This window comes from Scyliorhinus torazame, chromosome 16 (genome assembly GCF_047496885.1).
Source record: "Scyliorhinus torazame isolate Kashiwa2021f chromosome 16, sScyTor2.1, whole genome shotgun sequence".
Lineage (NCBI taxonomy): Eukaryota > Metazoa > Chordata > Chondrichthyes > Carcharhiniformes > Scyliorhinidae > Scyliorhinus > Scyliorhinus torazame.
The window spans coordinates 30667444-30692260 of NC_092722.1; the positions used below are offsets into that span (position 1 = coordinate 30667444).

The 24817-nt window shown below is 45.7% G+C and overlaps 1 protein-coding gene across 4 annotated transcripts in view; it reads right to left on the reverse strand.

Annotated features, from left to right (window-relative positions):
• Window positions 1-24817, reverse strand: part of LOC140392659 (segment polarity protein dishevelled homolog DVL-1-like) — a 248438-nt gene that overhangs the window by 38801 nt on the left and 184820 nt on the right. For 3 of the 4 annotated variants that reach the window (XM_072478148.1, XM_072478146.1, XM_072478150.1), the window contains 3 exons: window positions 17063-17195; window positions 5104-5197; window positions 1298-1367 (listed from right to left, as the gene is read on the reverse strand). In XM_072478148.1, the coding sequence (XP_072334249.1) occupies window positions 1298-1367; window positions 5104-5197; window positions 17063-17195 (297 nt within the window). Of the gene's footprint in view, window positions 1-1297; window positions 1368-5103; window positions 5198-17062; window positions 17196-22052; window positions 22476-24348; window positions 24464-24817 lie in introns of those variants that run through there. The other variant, XM_072478149.1, reaches the window with a different exon arrangement.

Below are 24817 nucleotides of genomic sequence, written 5' to 3' on the forward strand. Positions count from 1 at the left end.
CACACGCCCCACCCAACTGACCCCCATTAAACACATGCCCCACCCAACTGACCCCCATTAAACACACGCCCCATTAAACACACGCCCCACCCAACTGACCCCCATTAAACACACGCCCCACCCAACTGACCCCCATTAAACACACGCCCCACCCAACTGACCCCCATTAAACACACGCCCCACCCAACTGACCCCCATTAAACACATGCCCCATTAAACACACGCCCCACCCAACTGACCTCCATTAAACACACGCCCCACCCAACTGACCCCCATTAAACACACACCCCACCCAACTGACCCCCATTAAACACACGCCCCACCCAACTGACCCCCATTAAACACATGCCCCACCTAACTCACCCCCATTAAACACACACCACACCCAACTCGCCCCCATTAAACCCCCCCAGCCCCATTAAACACACACCCCACTCAACACCCCCCCGTTAAACACACACCCCACCCAACTCAACCCCATTAAACACACCCCACTCCCATTAAACACACACCCCGCCCAACTCACCCCCATTAAACACACACCTCACCCCCATTAAACACACCCCCCGCCCAACTCACCCCATTAAACACACACCCCACCCAACTCACCCCCATTAAACACACACCCACCCAACTCACCCACATTAAACACACCCCACCCCCATTAAACACACACCCCGCCCAACTCACCCCCATTAAACACACACCTCACCCCCATTAAACACACCCCCCGCCCAACTCACCCCCATTAAACACACACCCGCCCAACTCACCCCCATTAAACACACACCCACCCAACTCACCCCCATTAAACACACACCCACCCAACTCACCCCCATTAAAGACAACCCCCTACCAACTCGCCCTCATTAAACTCACCCTCAGTAAACACACCCCAACTCACCTCCATTAAACACACCCCAACTCACACCCATTAAACACCCCCCCATCCAACTCATCCCCATTAAACCCCCCCCGTCCAACTCACCCCCATTAAACCCCCCACCCAACTCACCCCCATTAAATAGACCCCAATTCACCTCCATTATCCCCCACCACCCAACACACCCTCATTAAACACACCCCACCCAACTCATCCTCAATAAAAATGATAATATCACTGTGCTCAATAAGCAATAGCCCTCTTTCTTCCATTAATAATTATATCCCCAGACTGCTATTTACACACACATTCCATGCTCACATCGTGATTAGCTCACAGCCACCTTCACACTTCCATAAACACACTGAAACTTTACCATTGCTTAGAAATAGTTAAAGTACCGGAGTCACTCACCCATGTTAAGTGTCACAGTGATAATATTGAGGGACATGGTGGAATCTGTGATGCTACTCAACGACGAAGACTGTACGGAACAAAACATTTGTTTGGTTGTTTAATAGAAATGACGTACATGAAACATTTTGATTCCTTTGCTCTCTTTAGATATTTCTAGTGGGGCACCTAAAGGAACCCACTACATATTTAAATCTTTTATCCATATTGCTATTTATCTTAAAAACTAGTCTTTTTCTGCTGAACAAAGCAAATGTAGATGACTGCAACCAGTCAGCTGACCACATTGTTGCCCCTTTGGGAGCTATTCCTAGGAATTCAAGGACAAAATAATTACTTCTTCAGTGTCTGGAATGTCACATTTTGTTATGCCTGGTGCTTTATTAACAGACTTCGATCACACCAGGGACTGTTCAGACCAATTTTCAAGGGACCTACAGGATGTAATTTGCATTTGATAAGCCAACATTGCTAGCAGAGTCAGTGAGTCTGCTGAGACAATGGTCCAAGCGCCATACCCTCAACATGGATGGCACCCCTTTCAACAACTAATGACTGAGACATTATCAGTCCTGAAAACAAAGTCAATTCCAGATGCTGGTTAAACATTTCTTTTAAGTCATTATGGAGAAGAAAGATCATATGACCCAAGCCTCCAGCCTTTTGAATAGTTTAATATTGCATCTCTGGTCTTCACAGCCTGACTACTGTTTCAACATCATCTGGACGGAACTCCAGCAGCCAGGCTGGATAAACAGTCTCAACTCCTCAAAGCTTGCTTCATTCTAAAAGTCTCTGATCAATGTTTGTCATGTGGTTTAAACACAGAAAAAGCTCCTCGTGCAGCAGCATAGTTTATTTCAAGGATTTTTGTTTTGTTAAACCAGCCAGAAACACCCATTGGAACAGAACCCCACCATGAATGAAACACCCTCTGGACTCAGATTTTGGACTCTGGAACTCACAAGAACGAATATTAATTTTCCCCTCGTCTTTACTATAAAACTTCTTTTCTCTACCCTTCATTTACTGTGTGAATATGCGGAGGGGAAATGGCAAACACTCTGTTTTTTGTCTTTTTAATGTGTAATATAAACCAACCTTCAGGGTTAATTCTAACTCACATTTGCTGTGGACCATTAGTACAAAAACACTGAGGGATTGGGATAATATGGCACCACCTAATCTTTTCAAATCTAATCCAAAACACCTTCTGCTTACAGGTGACGATGAGGACATTCAGTGCAATTTGAACTGTTCTTCTCCTGTCCCCAGCACATTATACAGTGGATTTCACAACCTCAAGACATCCCAAAGTGCCTTATAGCCAACAAAGTATTTTTAAAATAACATTTCTGTTATAGGAAGGGAGACAGCTAATTTGTGCACAGCAGGCTCCCCGCAGGGAGCAATGTGATAAATGGAGAGATTATCACTTTTATTATGTTGGCAGAGGACTAAATATTGGCCAGGGCTGTCAGAGAGAAAAGGGATAAGTGGGTTGAAGGATACGGTGATAAGGTGAAGTCAGGGGATACAGTGTGGTGATTGTCCCTTTAAGGGCACCACAGGGTCAGACGGTGGAGCCGTGTGGTGATTGTTCCTTTAAGGACAACAAAGGGTGAGGAGGTGGAGTTGGGATGCAATGAGAAGGTGGAGTTTAAGGGTATGGTGTGAAGGTGGAGTTTGAGGATATGGCAAGACGGTGGGGTTATTCCCTTACAAGGGGGCTAATTCTGACCCCTTGCATATCTCAGATTTCCTTTGGGGCCAATACAGTGAGTTGACATGCCATTTATATGAAACAGTCCATCAACCCTGCGGCCTCACAGCATCAGGGACACGGGTTCAATTCCGGCCTTGGGTGACTGTGTCCCCGTGTCTGAATGGATTTCCTCCTGGTGCTCCGGATTCCTCCCACAGTCCACAGGTGGATTGCCCATGATCAATGCGCGGGGTTACAGGGATAGGGCAGGGAATGGGCCTAGCTAGAGTGCTCTTTCAGAGGATCGGTGCACACTCGATGGGCCAAATGGCCTCCTCTGCACTGTAGGGATTCTATGGATATGGATTGAACACCACTCCTTTAGCTATTCAGCTAAGCTCTCGGGTCTGAAACCTCCTCATTAATTCTCTGTTTTCTATCACTCTTTATTGAAGATGCTCCTTAAAATATTGATTTTACCAAGCTTTTGATCACCTGTCCTAATAACTCCTTCTATGGCTTGGTATTAATTTTTGTACTGACAACATTCCTGTGAAGAGCCTTGGGATATTTTGCGACTTTAAGGATGCTATTTATATGCAAGTTGTTGTTGGTGGTGGCCTTTCCCTATACCCAAACGTTATATAGCCTCAATCTCAATTTAAGTCCCATTCTGCTCTCTAGGGCCCTGGATGTCAGCGTTAGCCAGCTCAGCAGGAATATTCTTCTTGCAATAATTGTTCACAGAATCACCACAGTACAGAAGGAGACTGTTTGGCCCATCGAGTCTGCACCAACCTTCTGCAAGAGCATTCCACCCTGGCCCACAACCCTGCCTTATCCCAATGACCCCTTAACCTAACCTTCACATCTTTGGACACTAAGGGGCAATTTAGCATGGCCAACCCACCTAACCTGCACATCTGTGATATGAAGCATTTCAATTCTTCGATGTTTACATTCTTTTTTTTTTAATTAAATATTTTATTGAAAATTTTTGGTCAACCAATACAGTACATTGTGCATCCTTTACACAATATTATAACAACACAAATAACAATGACCTATTTTATAAACAAAAAATGAATAAATAAATAACAAAAATGAAAACTAGCCCTAATTGGCAACTGCCTTGTCACAAGTAACACTCTCCAAAAATATAATTTAACAGTCCAATATATAATTATCTGTAGCAACGACCTATACATACTATACAGTATATATTAACAACCCTGAGAGTCCTTCTGGTTCCTCCCCCCCCCCCCACCCCCCCCCCCCCCCCCCCCACACCCCGATCCTGGGCTGCTGCTGCTGCCTTCTTTTTCCCATTCCGTCTATCTTTCTGCGAGGTATTCGACGAACGGTTGCCACCGCCTGGTGAACCCTTGAGCCGACCCCCTTAGGACGAACTTAATCCGCTCTAGCTTTATAAACCCCGCCATGTCATTTATCCAGGTCTCCACCCCCGGGGGCTTGGCTTCTTTCCACATTAGCAATATCCTGCGCCGGGCTACTAGGGACGCAAAGGCCAAAACATCGGCCTCTCTCGCCTCCTGCACTCCCGGCTCTTGTGCAACCCCAAATATAGCCAACCCCCAGCTTGGTTCGACCCGGACTCCTACTACTTTTGACAGCACCTTTGTGATGTTTACATTCTTTATGACCTTATTGAGCAACTTTGAATGGTGAGGGGAAAAAAACCTCAGGAAATAAATGGTTAAATTTGTCACCCTGCCATAGAATCCCTACAGTGCAGAAAGAGGCCAATTGGCTCATCGAGTGTGCATCAACCCTCTGAAAGAGCATTCTAGCTAGGCCCACTCCCCGTAACCCCACGCATTGATCATGGCCAATCCGCCTAACCCAAACATCTTTGGACTGTGGGAGGAAACCAGACCACCTGGAGGAACCCCCACACAGACACTGGGAGAAGGAACAAACTCCACACAGATAGTCACCCTAGGCTGGAATTGAACCCAGGTAACGGGCGCTGTGAGGCAGCAGTGCTAACCACTGTAACACATTTGTCCGTTTTGGGCTGTTGGCAGCTCCCTAATCCCCATTCTCCGTCTGTTGTGTTGGGTGTTGTTTTCAATCTTACCCTATCCATCTGTCTCATGCGATGCTTCCGCCTCCTACGTTTGTGTCTTCTCATAAGTCGAGAGGAAGCGCTCTGCTCCACTGAGCTACTTAACCTGAGGAACCAAGGAAAGCCCAGTTAGCAGTCGGCACAGGACTGAGAATCAGATCCGAACATGGGGTCACATTCCCCACTCTGTACAGGACTGAAACCCATTTCTAGAATGCTATCGGTATCATACTCGCCACGCTGCACAGGACCAAGATTCAGATCCAGGCCAGGATCAGTATTACACTCCATACTTTGCACACAACCGAGACACAGGCTCAGACCAGTACCAGTGGTTTTAGTTCCACCTCCCTCCACATTATGTGTTGGTTGAGAGTGCTTCTCATTAAAGGCATCCGACTGTCTCTTTTCTTGGTTCACCCAGTTCCTCTAGAATTACAGCTGTATAAAGTAATAATCACTAATGCTGGGGCTCCAAAACAGATCTGTGCACTGCCCTCATCAAGGTGCCAACTGAACAGCTGTCAATTCCCATTTTGTGAAATAAGTCAACGACTTGAAAGGTTAACTGTTTCTCTCTCTGTTGTAGCTGCCTGACTTACTGAGTATTTGCTGTATTTTATATGGTATTAACTGTATTTCAGCCAGGAGACAGCGAGAACCGGAGCAGCAATACACAGATTACAAATCAGTAGCTGATGAGTCAAGGACGAGGGTTGACACGTGGAATTATGATATAGTAGCCATTATAGAGACATAGTTGAGGGAGGAGCAGGATTGGCAGCTTAACATTCCGGGATACAGAATCTTCAGGAGGGACAGGGGAGGGAACAAAAGAGGGGGAGGCATTTCACTATTGGTTAAGGAGTGAATTACTGCAGTAAGGAGAGATTATATCTTGGGGATGCGTTAAATGAAGCTTTGGGGCTAGAGTTTAAGAATAAAAAAGGGACAGCCACATTGCTAGGTGTATATCGTAGACCTCCAGATAGTCAGTGGGAAATTGAGGAGCAAATATGTGCGCAATTTGTAGAAGTGTGTAAAAATAATAATAGGGTAAATATAGTGGGTGATTTCAACTTTCCCAACATTAACTGGGATAATCATTGTGTGAAGGGCTTAGATGGAGCAGAGTTCGTAAAATGTATACAAGAGAACTTTTTAGCTCCACATGTGGAGGGTCCAACAAGGGATGGTGCAATACCGGACCTAATTCTGGGGAATGAAGCCGGACAGATGGTTGCTGTGAATGTGGAGGAGCATTTTAGTGATAACGATCACAACATGGTGCAATTAAATTTGATATGGGTGAGGAAATAGACAAATTTCAGAAAAAGATCTTGGATTGGGAGAGAGCAGACTTTAGTAAAAGGAGGCCGGATCTGGCCAAGGTAGGTTGGAACAAGTTACTGGTGTGGAGATCTACAGAAGAACAGTGGGGGGTGTTCAAAGAAGAAATGAGGAAGGTACAGGGCAACATGTTCCCACCAGGATAATAGGAAGGAGTAACAAGCCTCAGAGAACCATGGATGGCCAGAGATATTCAGGATACAATGAGAAGGAAGAGAAAGGCTTTTAATAAGTACAAGGGGAGCAAATCAACAGAGGCATTAGTGGAGCACAGAAAGTGCAGGTTAGAGCTTAAGAAAGCAATTCGGAGAGCAAAGAGTGGATATGAGAAATCTGTAGCTGGTAAAAGAAGGGAAGATCCCAAGATATTCTCTAAGTACATCATTGGGAAGAGGATAACTAGGAAAAAAGTAGGGCTCATTCGGGACCAAAGGAGGAATCTGTCTTCACCCAAGAGAATGAGGAGGCAGATATGGAACTGGGGGAGAGAGACTGTTAGGTTATTGAGCAAGTTGTCATAGGGAGGGACAAGGTATTGGGGGTGTTGGCAGGCTTAAAAGTGGAGAACTCTCCAGGTCCAAAAGAACTGTTTCCCAGGTAGCTGTGGGAGGTGAGGGAGGAGACTTCAGCGGCTCTGATCCAAATTTTTAATTCTCCTCTGGTCACGGGAGAGCTGCAAGAGGACTGGAGAGCCGTGAATGTGGTCTCAACATTTAAGAAAGGCTGTAGGGATAAGCCAAGGAACTATAGGTCAGTGAGTCGCACGTCAATGGTGGGGAAACTAATGGAGAAAACTCCAAAGGAATCTATCTCCACTTGGGGAGACAATGCTTGATCAGGAATAGTCAGCATGGTTTGGTCAGAGGGAGATCATGCCTAATAAATTTGATTGAATATTTTGAACATGTGACTAAGTGTGTAGAGGAGGGTAGTGCAGTTAATGTAGTTTACATAGATTTCAGCAAAGCATTTGACAAGGTCCAACATGGGAGACTTATAAAGGCAAATGCACCTGGGATACAGGGGAACTTGATACGGTGGATTCAAAGCTGGATGAGCTGTAGGAAACAGATGGTGTTGCCAGGCGGCTGCTTTAGTGACTGGAAGCCAGTATCCAGTGGCGTACCACAGGAATCTGCACTGGGCCCCCTATTATTCGTCATTTATATAAATGACTTAGATGACTATGTGTTGGGGGTAGGATCAGTAAATTTGCGGATGATGCAAAGATAGGCCGGGTGGTTAACAGTGAGGCTTAGAGTCTTGGGTTGCAGGAAGATATAGATGGGACGGTCAAATGGGCTGAAAAGTGGCAGATGGAAATTAATCCTGAAAAGTGAGAGGTGTTACACTTTGGAAGGAGCAATTTGACAAGAAAATATTCAATGAATGGAACCACACTGGGAAGTCCTGAGGAATAAAGAGACCTTGGCGTGTTTGTTAATAGATCTCTGAAGGCAGAAGGACAGATTAATAGGGTCGTGAAAAAGGCATTTGGTATACTTGCCTTTATCAATCGTGGCATAGTTTCCAAAAGCAAGGAAGTCATATGGAGTTATATAGGACATTGGTGAGGCCACAGCTGGAGTACTTGTGCAGTTCTGGTTGCCACATTATAGGAAGGATGCGATTGCACTGGAGTGGGTGCAGAGACATTTCACCAGGATGTTGCCTGGGATGGAACATTTAAGTTATGAAGAGAGATTGGATAGGCCTGGGTGGTTTTCGCTGGAGCAGAGAAGACTGAGGGGCGACCTAATCGAGGTGCACAAGATTATGAGGGGCATGGACAGGGTGAATAGAGAACAGTTGGTGCCCTTAGTTGAAGGGTCGGTTGCGAGGGGAAACAAGTTCAAGGTGAGGGCAGGAGGTTCAGGAAAAACCTTTTTGCCCAGAGGATGGTGATGGGCACAATTTTTCAATCTTTCTTCGGCACACGGTGGTGCAAGAGGACTGCAGAACTACAAACATTATAAACTTGTTCAAAAAAGAGTGTAAAGGTAAGCCCAGCAAACACAGACCAGTTTAAATTTGGCAGCGGGGAAACTTTCAGAAACAATAATCTGGGACAAAATTAATAGTCACATGGACAAATGTGGGTTAATTAAGGAAATCCAGCAGGGATTTCTTAAGGGAAAATCATATTTAATTAACTGGCTAGAGTTTGTTTGACGTGAGGGTTGATGAGGGCAATGCAGCTGATGTGTACATGGATTTCCAAAAGGTATTTGATACAGCAAAATTATAGCTCATAGAATAAAAGGGACAGTAGCAATATGGATAGAGAATTGGCTGAATGACAGAAACCAGAGGGTAGTGATTAATGAATGTTTTCAAGCTGGAGGAAGGTTTGTAGTAGTGTTCCCCAGGGATCAGTGTTGGGACCCTTGCTTTTCCTGATATATATTAATGACCAAGACCTTGGTATGCAGGGCATAATTTCAAATTTTGCAGATGATGCAAAACTTAGAAGTTGGATACTGTCCAATATCAAACGGCCATATTGGAGGAATTGGGAGTTCATTGTGGTGAAATATGAAGTGACTCATTTTGGTAGGACATGGAGACACAAAATATAGGTTACAACTCTAAAGAGGGGGCAGGAGCAGAGGGACCTGGATTTATAAATGCACAAGTCATTAAAAGTAGCAGGACACCTTAAGGGAGCAATTAATAAAGTACATAGTATCCTAGATGTTATTAAAAGGGATATAAAGTACAAGAGCTTGGAGGTAATGTTGAACTTTTGAAACATTAGTTTGGCCTCAGTTGGAGTATTGCATCCATTAGGCCAAAAGACATAGGAGCAGAATTAGGCCACTCGGCCCATCGAGTCTGTTCCGCCAGTCAATCATGGCTGATGTTTCTCATCCCCATTCTCCCCACCTCCTATAACCAAGAATCTATCTATCTTGGACTTAAAACCATTCAGAGGTTTGGCCTCCACAGCCTTCTGCGGCAAAGAGTTTCATAGATTCACCACCCTCTGGCTGGAGAAATTCCTTCTCATCTCTGTTTTAAAGGATCGTCCCTTAGTAGGAGATTGTGTCCTCTGGTTCTAGCTTTTCCTACAAGTGGAAACATCCTCTCCACGTCCACTCTATCCAGGCCTCGCAGTATCCTGTAAGTTTCAATAAGGTCCCCCCCTCATCCTTCTAAACATCCAATGAGTATAGATCCAAAGTCTTCAACCGTTCCTCATACGATAAGCTCTTCATTGCCGGGATCATTCTTGTGAACCTCCTTTCCAAGGCCAGCACATCCTTCCTTAGAGATGGGGCCCAAAACGGTTCACAATACTCCAAATGGGATCTGACGAGAGCCTTGTACAGCTTCAGAAGTACATCCTTGCTCTTGTATTCCAGCCCTCTTAGCATTGCATCCAGTTCTGAGTGTCACATTTTAGGAAGGATGTGAAGGCATTGGAAAGAGTGCAGAAAAGATTCACGAAAATGGTTCCAGAGACAAGGAACTGCATTTATAATGACAGTTTGGAGAAGGTATGCCTCTGTTCCTCAGTGAAAAGAAAGCTGAGAGGAGATTGGACAGAAGCAGACAAGATCATGAGAGATCTGGTCGGAGTAGATAAGGAGAAACGGTTATTAATCCTGAAAGGATCAGGAACGAGGGGGCAAAATTGGCAAAAGAAGCAAAAATAGCAATATAAGAAAAAACTTATTCATGTAACGAGTAGTTAAGGTCTGGAATGCATTCTTGGGAATGTGGGGCAAGCAGGTTCAATCAAAGCATTCTAAAGAGAATTGGACAGTTATCTGAAAAGGGAAAATATGCAAAGCTATGAGGAGAAGGCAGCAGAATGGCACTAAGAAAATTTGGATTGGATTTGGGTTCATTGCCACATGTACGAAGGTACAGTAATAATATTGTTCTGCGTACAGTCCAGTCAGATCGTCCCATACATAAAAAACACAGGACATACGATAGACACATAATGTAAATACATAGACACAGACATCGGGTGAAGCATACAGAGTGTAGTACTACTCAATAGAGACGATGTGTGGAGAGATTGGTTTAGGAATTCAGGAATCTGGGGTGAAATTCTCAGGTATCGGCGCGATGTCCGCCGACTGGCGCCAAAAACGGCGCAAATCAGTCGGGCATCGCGCCGCCCCAAAGGTGCGGAATGCTCCGCATCTTGGGGGGCCGAGCCCCAACCTGAAGGGGCTAGGCCCGCGCCGGACGAATTTCCGCTCCACCAGCTGGCGGGAAAGGCCTTTGGTGCCCCGCCAGCTGGCGCGGAAATGACATCTCCGGGCGGCGCATGCGCGGGAGCGTTAGCGGCCGCTGACGGCATTCCCGCGCATGCGCAGTGGAGGGAGTCTCTTCCGCCTCCGCCATGGTGGAGACCGTGGTGAAGGCGGAAGGAAAAGAGTGCCCCCACGGCACAGGCCCACCCGCGGATCGGTGGGCCCCGATCGCGGGCCAGGCCACCGTGGGGGCACCCCCCGGGGACAGATCGCCCCGCGCCCCCCCCCCCCCCCCCCCCCCAAGGACCCCGGAGCCCACCCGCGCCACCTTGTCCCGCCGGTAAGGTAGGTGGTTTAATCTACGCCGGCGGGACAGGCATTTTAGCAGCGGGACTTTGGCCCATCCGGCCGGGAGAATCGCGGGGGGGGAGGGGGGGGGGGCCGCCAACCGGCGCGATTCCCGCCCCCGCCGAATATCCGGTGCCGGAGAATTCGGCAACCGGCAGGGGCAGGATTCACGCCAGCCCCGGGCGATTCTCCGACCCGGCAGGGGGTCGGAGAATCTCGCCCCTGGTTACCAGTGGGGAAGAGTGTTTTTGAACCTGTTAGTGCGTGTTCTCAGACATTTGTATCTCCTGCCTGATGGAAGAGGTTGGAAGAGAGAATAACCTGGGTGGGACGGGTCTTTGATTATGCTGCCCACTTTCCCAAGTCAGTGTGAGGTGTGGACAGAAATTGTTCATTCGGAAAGCTGGTGCGGACATGAGCCAAATGGCATTCTTTTGCATTTTAACAATTTTGTGATTCCTAAAAAGGAGATACTGTTTTCAAAATCATTAGAATCAGCCTGGAGAATGGGGAGCGAGTGACTGGATTGAGCAGGTAACCAGAACAGTCTCCTTCCCTACCCATATTTCCTTTTTACAGCATTGAAAGACCACAACCTCCTTTCCAATGGCTCAATTGATAAAGTCCTTGTGAACAACGTTCTTAGTTCTACCATAGAAGGGTACAGGCTCTACCTTGATTTGTGCTGACTGAAGCTGCAATTGGCCTCAGTGCCCCAGCTAGAAAGAAGCAACCAGCCAGGGCTCCTGTACGTGATTGCTATCCAGTGACTTCTGCTGCAAAGTGTAAGAATGTGGACATCGGGAGATAGGACTGGCTTTGACTGTGATTGCACTGCAGTTCAATAACCTCACAACATTCACTGTCTCAGCCATCACTTAGATAAGGCACTCCAGCAGGGCTACTGGCTGTCTTTTAACCAAATCCCGACAAAGAAACTGTGCCTTCAGGAGAGGAGGGGAGCTGAACCCCAGAGAGAGTCAGCACCTTCAGGAGCGGAGGAGGAGCTGAATCCCAGTGAGAGTCAGCACCTTCAGGAGCGGAGGGGGAGCTGAACCCCAGTGAGAGTCAGCACATACAGCAGAGGAGGGGAAGCAGAACCCCAGTGAGAGTCAGCACCTTCAGGAGAGGAAGGGGAGCTGAACCCCAGTGAGAGTCAACACCTTCAGGAGAGGTGGGAGAGCTGAACCCCAGTGAGAGTCAGCACCTACAGCAGAGGAGGGGAAGCTGAACTCCAGTGAGAGTCAGCACCTTCAGGAGAGGAAGGGGAGCTGAACCCCAGTGAGAGTCAGCACCTTCAGGGAGAAGAGGGGGAGCTCAAACCCAGTGAGAGTCAGCACCTTCAGGAGAGGAGGCGAAGCTGAACCCCAGTGAGAGTCAGCACCTTCAGGAGAGGAGGAGGAGCTGAACCCCAGTGAGAGTCAGCACCTTCAGGAGAGGAGGGTGAGCTGAACCCCAGTGAGAGTCAGCACCTTCAGGAGAGGAAGCGGAGCTGAACCCCAGTGAGAGTCAGCACCTTCAGCAGAGGAGGGGAAGCTGTACCCCAGTGAGTGTCAGCACCTTCAAGAGATGAAGGAAATCTGAAACCCAGTGAGAGATAGCACCTTCAGGAGAGGATGGTGAAAATGAGAAGATGACTTGCAGGATTATGAGGAAAGGGCAGGGTAGTGGTTGTGAATGATTTTCGCCTTCAGATACGCCAGCGCAAAAATCACAGACTGAATAGCCTCCTTAAGTTGTGATTAATTTATCCGATTCTATAAAGTTAACATATAAAATAAAATGCAACCTCCAGTGAGGAGGACAGATTATGCACACACCTTCACACTAACAACCACTTCATATTGTAAAACCAAACTGTTAACCTGAGTACGTTGTACAGAATTCTCCTAGGTGATTGTAAAATGGTGTCTGAATTTGAATGTTCAAGAAGGATGAAAACATTTCTAAATAGCCTCTATCATCGTCAGGATACCCAATGCGCTTCAGAGTCAGCACATGACTTTTCAAGTGTAATCATCGCAAGTTTCCACAGACAGAAAGGTGACAAATGCCCAGTTAATCGGCTTCCGGTGGTGGTAATTGGGGCCCTAGTCCTGCTCTTCATCCAAAGTGACTCGAGTGCTTGAAATGAAAATGAAATGAAAATCGCTTGTCACAAGTAGGCTTCAAATGAAGTTACTGTGAAAAGCCTCTAGTCGCCACATTCCGGCGCCTGTTCGGGGAGGCACGGTACGGGAATTGAACCGTGCTGCTGGCCTGCCTTGGTCTGCTTTCAAAGCCAGCGATTTAGCCCTGTACTAAACCAGCCTCGTCAGCATCCACCTCAATGTAATGTCTCTTTCAATAATGCAGCATTCCTCAGCACTGGCCTGAAGTGTCAGTGCAGATTCATGGTTCAAACCCTGTGGTCGGGTTCAGATTCTCAATCATCCGATTCAGCGGTGAGAATTATAGCACCAGAGCGAAGGTTGGCACCTAGGGAGGAGTGGTTGGTTTCCCACCAGACTCTGCTTAGTTCCTGCACAGTGTGTGATGAGAGGATGTTTTAATAAGACTCCCTTTCTTGTCACATCAACTTGGATGACTCACATTTCTGAGCTTTTACTTTACAAGCTTGCCACTTGGTTTGTAAGATCGGCTCAGATTACTGCCAGGAGCACAAGAAGCAAGATTAATGAGTAAAGGTGCAGCTAATGAACATTTTAGGTTTGAGGCTTAAATTGTTGGATCTATGTCAGTTTGGCAGCAAGGGCTATGAATCCTCACGCCAGCCACTGAAGCAATAAACAGATAGATCAATTAATCACTTTCCAAAGGGCCTCACTCCAAACTAGCATGTTTTCTATGGCAAAGTGAAGGTGAGCAGTGAGGAGACTGTTTGCCATTGTCCCTTTCCTCGGACAGCCGCCAGTTGGATTAAAAGGAATCACAGCAAAGTTTGTATTTCACTGCCAGTAATCACTGTGACTTATTAAACACCTCTCCCCTCCTCCAGAGTGTTTGCCTTCGTTATTAAAACACCGGAACTGTTTGCCATGGTACTGAGCCAGGAAAAAGGTGCAGGACATTCACTGAAGCAGTGCAGAATAAGTGGCCATAGAAATGAGGTGAGACAAGAGTTGGGGCTCTTTTCATTGGAGCAGAGTAGCTGGAGAAGAAACTGGGATAGGCGATGCAGATTATAGCAGTTTTTTGTAAAGTTAATCAAGAATAACTATTTCTACCGGCCTGTGAGTCAGGACATAATTTGATCAGAAACAGTGAAAGAGGCAATTCCTATTATAGCTTTTTAAAAGGAATTATATAAATCTTTTTAAAAACTCAATTTAAACAAATATGGTGAATGGATATCGCGTAGGCTCCAATGAAGCGGCTAGCTTGTTCATAGAACCAGTTCGGGGTGATGGGTAGAACCTCCATCTGTGCTGTAAAATTCTATGAGCTATGAAACCAGCATGGAGCCAATTTCAGTCCCACGTCTATGCTGCGTTCGCTGGTCACAGATTGAGTTACCGATTTTCTCAGTGTCCCAGAGCATGTAAATGGACAAATAAATCAGCCAAGTTGCCGATCCTGATTCACTGGAATCCTCATGTGGGCAGGGTCAGTACTGGCCCTAGGCCGGACTATCCTGCTGGTCCTCATTGTCTGCACTCACACACAACGAATGGCAGATGGGGATAAAACCTCATCCCTTAAGGGGAAGGAAAGGGAACCCAGACAGCAGGCGGTTTAATTGTCTGTTATATGTAAAGTCAGGCTGGGGTTCTCATAACAGGCCAAGATAGGGTAGTCCCTGATTTTTTGGTCAGTGGATAAGGGAGGCCACTGCCACCCTGTAAAATCCAGGCCCCAGTTTGAGTGAGCACCGTCAGGAAAGGAGAAAATTGAATAAAACAACATAATGGAGAGATAAAGGAATTAACTCAACATAATCATGGAGCAGATGACAGGAAGTAACCCAGTATCCTAGTGAGCATAAAGGGGCTCAGTATACAATATCATAAAAGACACCCAAGTAAAGTTTTAATGGTAAGTAAAATATTGATTGGCCTTGCCATGAGCTTGGGTTGTTAGACTTTTAGTTAGCCAGAGTTAACTTTCATTGTCCCAAAGTAACCAGTCAAAGACTTCCCTGCATATGATTTTGATTTTCTCTGTCAATTGTAATATGTTTTTACAAAAGCAATGGTACAATTATATATTGTCTTTAACATAGCAAAATGCCCAGGGCACTACACAAAAGTATAATAAAGCTGGGTCAAACAGATGGGTTTAAGGAGAATCTAAAAGAGGAGGTTGAGGTGGGGCGAGATGGTTGAAGGCACAGACACCAATGAGGGGTGAAGGGGAAAGGCTGCACGGGGGGGCGAGTTGGAGAAACAGAGTAAATGGGGAGAAGGTTACAAAGACAGGATAGGACTAGACAATGAAAAGATTTAACCCAAAATGGAAGTTTCACATTGGAGGTCTTCGGGGCTGGGGAGCCATTAGAGTGGAATAAGCCCAGATGTGATGAATTGAGTGGTAGTTGGTGTAGGATAGGATACTGACAAGAATTCTGGAGGACTTAAGTTTATGGTAGGTGGTGGATAGGCGGTTGAAATGATGGAATAGATGAGTCTGGAGGTGACAAGCCCACAAATAAGGGTTCTGACAGCAGACAAGTTGAGGTAGGAATGGAGATAGATGACATTACAGAGATGTAAGTAGGTTCTCGTGATGGAGAGGATTATGGTGCTGGAAGTTCAGGGTCTAACAGAACGCTGAGGTTGCAAACAGCCTGAAACAAATGCGAGAAAGAGATGGAGTTGGAGGCAGGGTTACAGAGTTTATATCCGGATCCAAAGACAACAGTTTTGATTGTCCCAGCATTTAACCAAACAAGGTTCAATTGATCCAGAACTGGATATTGGAAAAGGAGAGACAATGGCGTGCTGACATTGTTACTGGACTAGTAATCCTGAGACCCGGGGTAATGCTCTGGTGAACTATATTTGAATCTCACTATGGTAATTTAAAAATCTGGAATTAAAAGACTAATGATGACTACTAAACCACTGGTGATTGTTGTAAAAACCCATCTGGTTCACTAATGTCCTTCAGGGAAGGAAATCTGCCATCCTCATCTGGTTTGGCCTACATGTACTCTTAAATGCCCTTTCAAGGACAATTAGGGATGGACAATAAATGCTGACCCAGGCCAAGGATGCCCACATCCTGTAGATGATTTTTTAAAAAAGTCTGGAAATACACTAAAAGTGAAGATATCAGGAGAGGTTTGCAGAGAGGAAGAGCTGGCTGTTGTCAGCATACAAGCAAAAACCGACCCCATGTCGCCAACGGACAGGAGGTAGAGGATGAAGAGTAGAGATCCAAGAAGAGATCGCTGTGGCATTTTGGAGGTAGCAGTGCAGGGCATATGACACAAAACCATTGTTGGAGAGGTTCTAGCTACAATAAGGTGAGAGTGGAAGTCAAGGGGGCGCTAGCATGCAACACAACTAAGGGGAGATGCTTCGTAAGGATGACGTTTGAGTCAGTCAAAGGCTGCAGAAAGGTCAAGGAGGAATAAGGTACGGTAAAGTCGCCATAGTCCCAAATGACCATAGGTCGCTTTCCCTGACTGGTGAGAGGTGGTGATTTAACCTGAATAATAATCCATGATGATAAGTCACTGAAGATGCCATAGGACCATGCTGGCACTGAGGAAAAGGCAGAAACTTAATTGAAAAGATCCAAACAGGAAGTTGTGAGAGCTTTGAGGCAAAAACAGACTCAAGGAGTAACTAGAGTAACTCACTGTCTGCACTAATTGAGTACCTCTTATTACTGGGTCTGCAATTTGATTCCTGTACAACAGAGCTACTGTAAGCCCAACAATCAATGACAAATTTAAATGAGCACAACATGGAGCTCGGTATCCCAAATCTGAATCTTCGTGCACATTCTTCCTTCATCGTTCAGGCAGGGTTGACGGGTGATATATCACCTGGCCTCTTCCCTGCAAGTTACATCATCTGTCACTCCGGTAAACAATGTATTATCTTTGCTCTTACCTGCTAGTGTTGTCATCGTCTGAATCGATAAAACTGCTCGAGTCCAGCTCGCTGCTCATCACTGTGGAGGCACTTCCATAACTGCCTGCAATGCGATGTCGATCTGGTTTTGTGTGTCCATTTACTCGTGGAACTGAAATGAAAAATGAAATGAAAATCACTTATTGTCACAAGTAGGCTTCAAATGAAGTTAATGTGAAAAGCCCCTAGTCGCCACATTCCGGTGCCTGTTCGGGGAGGCTGGTACGGGAATTGAACCGTGCTGCTGGCCTACTTTGGTCTGCTTTAAAAGCCAGCTATTTAGCCCTGTACTAAACCAGCCCCACTGTGGGAGAAGTGGAGTGCCGTTAGATGAAGCATAATGCCATTTCTGATTAATTTCCACTCATTCTAGGAGAGGAACAAGCAAATGACTGAAATATCCAAAATGTCCATCCAGAGAAGTAGACTCCTAACGGAGTGCCTGACCCATCACCAAATGTAAACCCTGTGAATAAAATCTGCTTATAGCAAAGGAGTTAAAACAGAAATGCTCCAAAGCCCTAGCAATGCCATACACAAAAAAGATGCTTACATTACACGGTATACAGAAATAGACAATTCAGTCCAACGGTCCATGTAGTGTTTCTGCTCCACACAAAAACCTCCTCACATCCTTTTTCATTTAATCCCATCAACATATTCTTCTATTTCATTCTCCCATGTGTTTATCTAACTTCCCAATAAATGCATCTGTTAATCACCAGAATTATTCTTTGTGGGATGCACTGCCTGGGAGTCTGGTGGAGGCAGGCTCAATCGAGGCATTCAAGAGGATTGGATTTTTAAAAATTAGTTCATGAGATATGGGTGTCGCTAGCCAGGCCAGCATTTATTGCCCATCCCTAATTGCCCTTGAGAAGGTGGTGGTGAGCTGCCTCATTGAACCTCTGCAGATCATGTGGTCTAGGTACACCATCAGTGTTGTTAGAGAGGGAGTTCCAGGATTTTAACCCAGTGATAGTGAAAGATCAGTGATGTAGTTCCAAATCAGGATGACTATGTTCCCACGTGTCTACTGCCTTGTCCTTCAGACACATGGGAACACCAACACTTGGAAGTTCCCCTCCAAACTGCTCACCATCCTGACTTGAAAATATATCACCATGCCTTCACTATCGCCGAGTCAAAATCCTGGGACCCCCTCTCTAACAGCAGTCTGAGTGTGCCTATACCAAAAGGACTGCAGTGGTTCAAGAAGGTAGCTCACCGTCACCTCAAGGGCAATTACAGATGGGCAAATAATGCTGGCCTGGCTAGCGCTGCCCAGATCTCATGAATGACTAAAAATAAAATCCAATCCTCTTGAATGCCTCGACTGAGCCAGCCTCCACCACATTCCCAGGCAGTGCATTCCACAAGGAATAGTTCTGGTGACTAACAGATGCATTTATGCGGAAGCTAGATAAACACATGGGAGAATCGTATAGAAGAATATGTTGATGGGGTTAAATGAAAAAGTTTGGGAGGAGGCTTGTGGGGAGCATAAACACCATAAGGACCTTTGGAGTGACTAGCCTATTTCTCTACAGAGATAATATATATAAATACTATGTAATACTGTGTAATGTACAAATCTGAGTGTATGGGTGCAAGGAAGGCGAAAAGAAAAAAAAATAGCAGGGTTATGGAGCTAAGGCAGGGAAATAGCACTCAAGTGAGTTGCTCCTTTGGAGAGCCAGCAGAGACAGGATTGGCGAAATGGCCTGTTTTTGTTCTGCAACCATTCTGGGATTCTGATTTCAACATTCAAACTACTCTCTGGGTAAAGAAGCTTCTCCTGAAATCCCTATTAGACTAACTAGTGACCATCTAAGTGATTGTTCCATCTCTGGTCTCCCTTGCACATCAATCAAATCCTTCCACAATCTTGAAGGCATCTTATCTGCCTTCCCATTTCGGAGAAAAAGAGAGTCCTTTCCTGTTTACAGCCTCCAAGTTATGATATCACTCTAGTAAACCTTCCCAAGTGACTTCATGTTCTTTTCATAACATAAAGATGAGATCTGTTCACGATATCCTAAGTGTGATCTAATTAAGATTCTGTAGAAGTTTAATTTTTCTCTGCTTTTCAATTATATTCCTTTAGAAAGGAACCACGAATTTGTTGCCTTTTTAAAAATGGACTTTGAGCTTGTGTTGATTTCTCTATCCTTTACGGATCTATGTTCACAGGGTTAAGTAAAAATGAATGAGCTTAAGCTTTACATCCTCCAATGCGCAGGTTACATGGATGGCCCCTGGATTTTTTGTTCACCATCATCTCAAACAGACCATCTACTGTAATGTTTCCCTATCTTTAACAATCTTAAATACTTTGCTCAGGTCCACTCAATAGCTCCTCTGTGTGTATAAATCCAAGACATCAAGGATATAAAATCATAGAGAATTTACAGTGCAGGAGGCCATTCGGCCCATCGAGTCTGCACCAGCCCTTGGGAAGAGCACCCTACTTAAGCTCACCTTATCCCTGTAACCCAGTAACCTCACCTAACCCTTTGGACACTAAGGGGCAATTTAGCATGGCCAATCCACCTAACCTGCACATCTTTGGACTGTAGGAGGAAACCGGACTCGGAGGAAACCCATGCAGACACGGGAAGGAAGTGCAAACTCCAAACAGTCATCCGAGGCCGGAATTGAACCCAGGTCCCTGGAACTGTGAGGTAACAGTGTTAACCTCTGTGTCACCGTGCCGCTCATCATTCATAGTTTACTGCTCTCAGGCAGGCAACCTGGGTTCTCTGCACTTTCTCCAAGTAACAACAACCATCTTCACTTTGCCCAAGATGTCTTATATTCGAAGGCCCAATCATTATCTTCTTAGTTTTGTAACGAATGGCCAGGGTTAAACAGCCCAGGACACTATCTGCCTCAACTTTGACCATCCAAAGATTACTAATTAGCTACATGAGGCTGGTGCTAATGGACAGCACCATTTGAAGTCTAAGCAAACCATTGTTTGTACCTTCTGTCTGTAGGGCTGTTACTGCATTTATAACTTCTAATATGCCCAACCTTTGATTCCAGACGCCAAAGTCAGCTCTCCATTTAACCAATGTGCCTTTCTTCTATCATATATTTATTTCAAGATTTTCATTAATAAAAAAATCAGGAGCGAGGCCAAGGATAACACAGACTTGGCGTTGCTATATATATAAGAAATAAACATACCCCTTCCAAATGTCACAGCACTTTGCTCCACAGGGAGGAGGTGGCAAGTATTCGATGGGACGAATGGCCCCCTTCTGTGCTGTAAATGGCTCTATTGACAAAAGCTTATCAAGATGGCATTTCAGAGAGATGCCAGCTCAACTGCACTCTGAATGAAAGTGAGAGGGTGAGCAAGAGGAACATGGATAAAATGAGCAGCATGGAAAGGGGAGCATGGGTGGGGGGTTGGGCTGCAAAGAGGAGGAACACCATGAAGAGGACTACACACGAGTAACAAATTACTCAGACCCCACCGCTCTTTTTAAACCAGGATTTTGCTTACAGTTGGTAGTTAATGCCTAGGTGCCCATGTTTTCCATTTGTGATTGCCATGTTCTCCACCCTTCCATGTGTGTGTCGGCAGTGTCAGTGGATCTACACTCTGGCTGGAGAGTTTTGGGAGTGGGTCTCAGGACCAACATAAAGCCCAATCTCATCCAGTGCTGCATGTCACGTTGGGAAGGATGGAGAATGCAGCCCCAAGACTCTCTTGTACTCTATCAAATGAAAGAGGACCTGGGGGAATTTGGCAACTCAGAACACCTCCTCAAATCAACTCGACGAAACTTTAGAAAGTACTGGCAAGCTCACTCCTCACCTCTCCTTATACCGTAACTCAGCTAATTAAAGAAAGACCATTTGTTTCTTTTTGGCAATCATCTTTCATTTTTGCTGAATTCTGCTGTTGCTAACTGTACAACAGAAGGTTACTGAGTAACAGCACAAATTTCCTCTGATACACAGTCTGTTGGTACTGTGTGGCTCAGTATCATACCAGTCTGCAGGGAACTGCTCAGTGCATCATCACCGCATTAACTATCAATCCCAGAGTACCCACACCAGAATACATCACTTTCACATGCATCACTCTGGATATACCCAGGCATGAATCCATCATTCTCTGAGTTGTCATGGTAGCCTGTGTGAAAAGGAACTGTAGGAATAATTTCTCTGGGAACACGTGCCACTTATAGTATGATAATCTAAAGACCATCATCTATATTCAGCACACAAAGGACTGCTATGTGTGCTGATGCTGGAGTCAAGTGTTGGTAGTTAAGTCACAGATTTTCAGCTTCCCAATGACTCCGTAGCTGAGGCGGACAAACTACTGGGTTTAAGGTTCAAACCCCAGTTTGAGCAGAGTTAGCTGATTCCAGCCAAAATGACAGTAGGGTAATAATTGACTTCAACACTTCTGGGTGAGGTAGGGGAGAGAAATTAGCCTCGATTTATGCACCAGTGGAGAAGTACATGTGAGCACAAAATCTGGCTCAGTTGTGATCTTTCAATAGCCTGAAAACACAGCATATCAAGGAGCATATCAAAGGGGGTGAATTGTGAGACATGTCATGGGGAAATGGCGAGGCATATTGGGAGTGGGGGGTGGCGAGGGACATCAATTATTGAGTTTTAGGATGGGGTGAGGGAAGAGGGGTGGGGTTGGACTACGAATCTGTGTCAGTGAAGAGCTGGAGGTGGGGGGTCTTCTTTGTCACCTTGTGTTCTCTGGAGTTGACCAATCGTATGTTGGTCAAATCTAAACACCGGTTTGTTTGTTGCAATAACTGATCAGTAATAAGATACACCCAGAACCGCAATGGGCCAATCCATCGTTCCTTGTTCCAGTCATTGCCAGGCACCAATAGCTGGCACACTCTTGTATCGTTCGGGCAGGATCCAGTCTGAAGAATGTTAGGGTCAATGTCACCTGTTTCATCAGCCATTTGATACCTACACTGATAAACCTGGGGTGGTGCTTCAGGAAAGCATCGCACTGGCTGCAGTGGTCTCAGGAATGAGCGGGCGGATTGAAGACCCCGATTGAGTTGAGAAGAGCTTTGTGTGGGCCCCGACCTCTGCCTGTTCCTTCCAAAGCATTGCCAGAGCCTAGACGTAACCATCGCTGATATCACAATACGGTCTTGTGAGAGAATACCCGGAAAGCGCAGCAAGTCTCCTGCTCCAAATGTTGTGTAATCTCGGAGAGGACAGGTCATCCACACATGCAATAAAATGTTTTTACTGCTACAGATCCATGGTAGCTCCAAGACTACTTCAGGGCATCGTGTGAAATCCACCGTTCCTTCCACAGATTCTGTTGGGCATCACTTGCTGCACTGTAGCTGTATGGTGGTTCCTGAGTGGTGACAGCCACAATCTGTTGGAAAGCGACATCATTATTTACACACTGCCACTGTGACCTTCCTTTCCTGCAACCCTGAAGTAGAACCAGCCCCTCTGTGCACCAAACCTAGGCTCTCAAGGACAGTCTATGCTCACAGACTGGGGTTGTGATTGAGTGTAGAAACTCAAGTTGATTTTCCCTAATCTAATCCAGGGCCACAGAGTTCAATTGTATCATTAAAGCTACTCCTCTAGCTGAGGTCCTATGACCCTATGGGAATGAAGTGAGGCCTTGCTGGTCCGTGTGACACAGTACCACAGTGTGGCGAGATAGTCCACCCAGCCTTTGGGAAGCAGCTCTAACATCACTTGCCAGGAAGAATAACCAGCATCCATTATCAAATGCTCCACAAAAATGGAGTTGCAAAGCAGAAGTGTGATTTGAGTGTGGCGGAGGTCAACCTCACACATCAGCAGCCTCTAAATCACCCAAGAAATGGGGGCTGAAGATTTAAAGCTGCTCTGTCACCCACTCCTCCACACCCTCCAACAAGATGCTCACAGATATGGTTATGGGTAGCACTGTAGCACAGTGGTTAGCACAGTGCTTCACAGCTCCAGGGTCCCAGGTTCGTTTCCCGGCTGGGTCACTGTCTGTGCGGAGTCTGCATGTCCTCCCCGTGTCTGCGTGGGTTTCCTCCGAATGCTCCGGTTTCCTCCCACAATCCAAATATGTGCAGGTTAGGTGGATTGGCCATGCTAAATTGCCCTTAGTGTCCAAAAAAGGTTAGGTGGGGTTACTGGGTTACAGAGTGGAAGGGTGGGGTTAAATAGGGTGCTCTTTCCAAGGGCCGGTGCAGACTCGATGGGCCAAATGGCCTCCTTTTGCACTGTAAATTCTATTCTATGGTCTATGCAACTCGCACTGTGCCAATGCTTCCAAACATCTAGGTTTGCTATCAAAAGAGTTGGATTATCCCAGCCTCCAGGAGAGGGAACATACTTTTACTGGGCGTGATAGCTTTTTCTCCACATACCTGCAGCTGACAGCAGTTAACCGATGCAGAAAGTTAACCTGTATTATTACAGATAGATAACAGGGGTGGCATGCTTGGTGCAGGCAATGCTGAGCAGCGGGATTCCACGTATTTTGGAATTTGGCAATAATTCAATGGTTGAATATGTGATAACCCTATTTCTTCACTGTACAATATATAATCCAGCTCAGCACGCCACTTGGTGCCTGTAAATATTCAATGTTTTCCTTCCACTTTTCCCTCGGATTTTTGTTTTAAGGGGGGAATGTTTGGAGATGCTACATTATCAAAATAAAGGAACCAGTTTCTTCAGTTGCAGGACATTATAGCGGCCAATCATGAGAATCTTAGACATTCAATTGATATACCCTCGTCTAGAGGTGATGGTTGGCACAGGAAGACAGTGTCATTGGCAGTCAAAGCTGCCTCTAAAAATTGAAAATCTGTAACTCAATGTAATTTAATTAATCCTCCCACAGCAGTAGCTGGGTGCAGAAGATAACTCTGCCCAGTCCCAGGAACACCAGGGATACTGTAAATTAACAAACAATTACAGTGTTTAAGAGCAGGGCTCTGCTCAAGTTACACCTGGCAACCACAACCTGTTCTCTGTGGGAGCAATGGATTCTGCTTAATCGCAGAATACCAGATACACAATGTCTGTCTGATTAGTATGACTAGAGTATTAGGATGAATAAAGGCAACACTACGCAGCCTGGTGGCAAGATACCCACTGATGTGTACATTTTGATGCGCCAGCCACTAATAACATAGAAACATTCTGCTGGAACAGAGATTTAAATATCCTTCCATTAACTAGCAACCTAGCCTGTTCTATCTGTCATGTCACATACATCAAACGTTACTTACTGTGAAGCAGAGTAACTTCCCAAAGGTGAAGGTGAGAAGTAGGCATGCCAATCCACACAAACAGTCCACAGAATTGCCTGCGTTTGGAGCTCACACACTTATGACACAATGAAAATATTCCACTGACACAGATCGCCTATTTTTCAGGCAGAGGGGCAGTCGCATCATCTGACGAGAATCCAATAGCAACAGCACATGCAAATTACTCCCCCCCACCCCCTCGCCCTCCCTCCCGTGGACCGCCAATGCCTGCTTCAGGCACACTGTTATTATGATGAAAGGTTGAATGAGCTTCAGCATAGTATGAGGTACTGTTTTGCCCAGCTTTCAGGTAACCCCTTCTCTGCCAGCACCGGATTTTCTTTTAAACCTCAGGTTACAATCCAACATGTGGCATTTGACTTAAAAACTTTACATTTTTAAAAAATAAATCTCTGACCCTTTCTCCCCTTCTCTTCAAATAGGATCT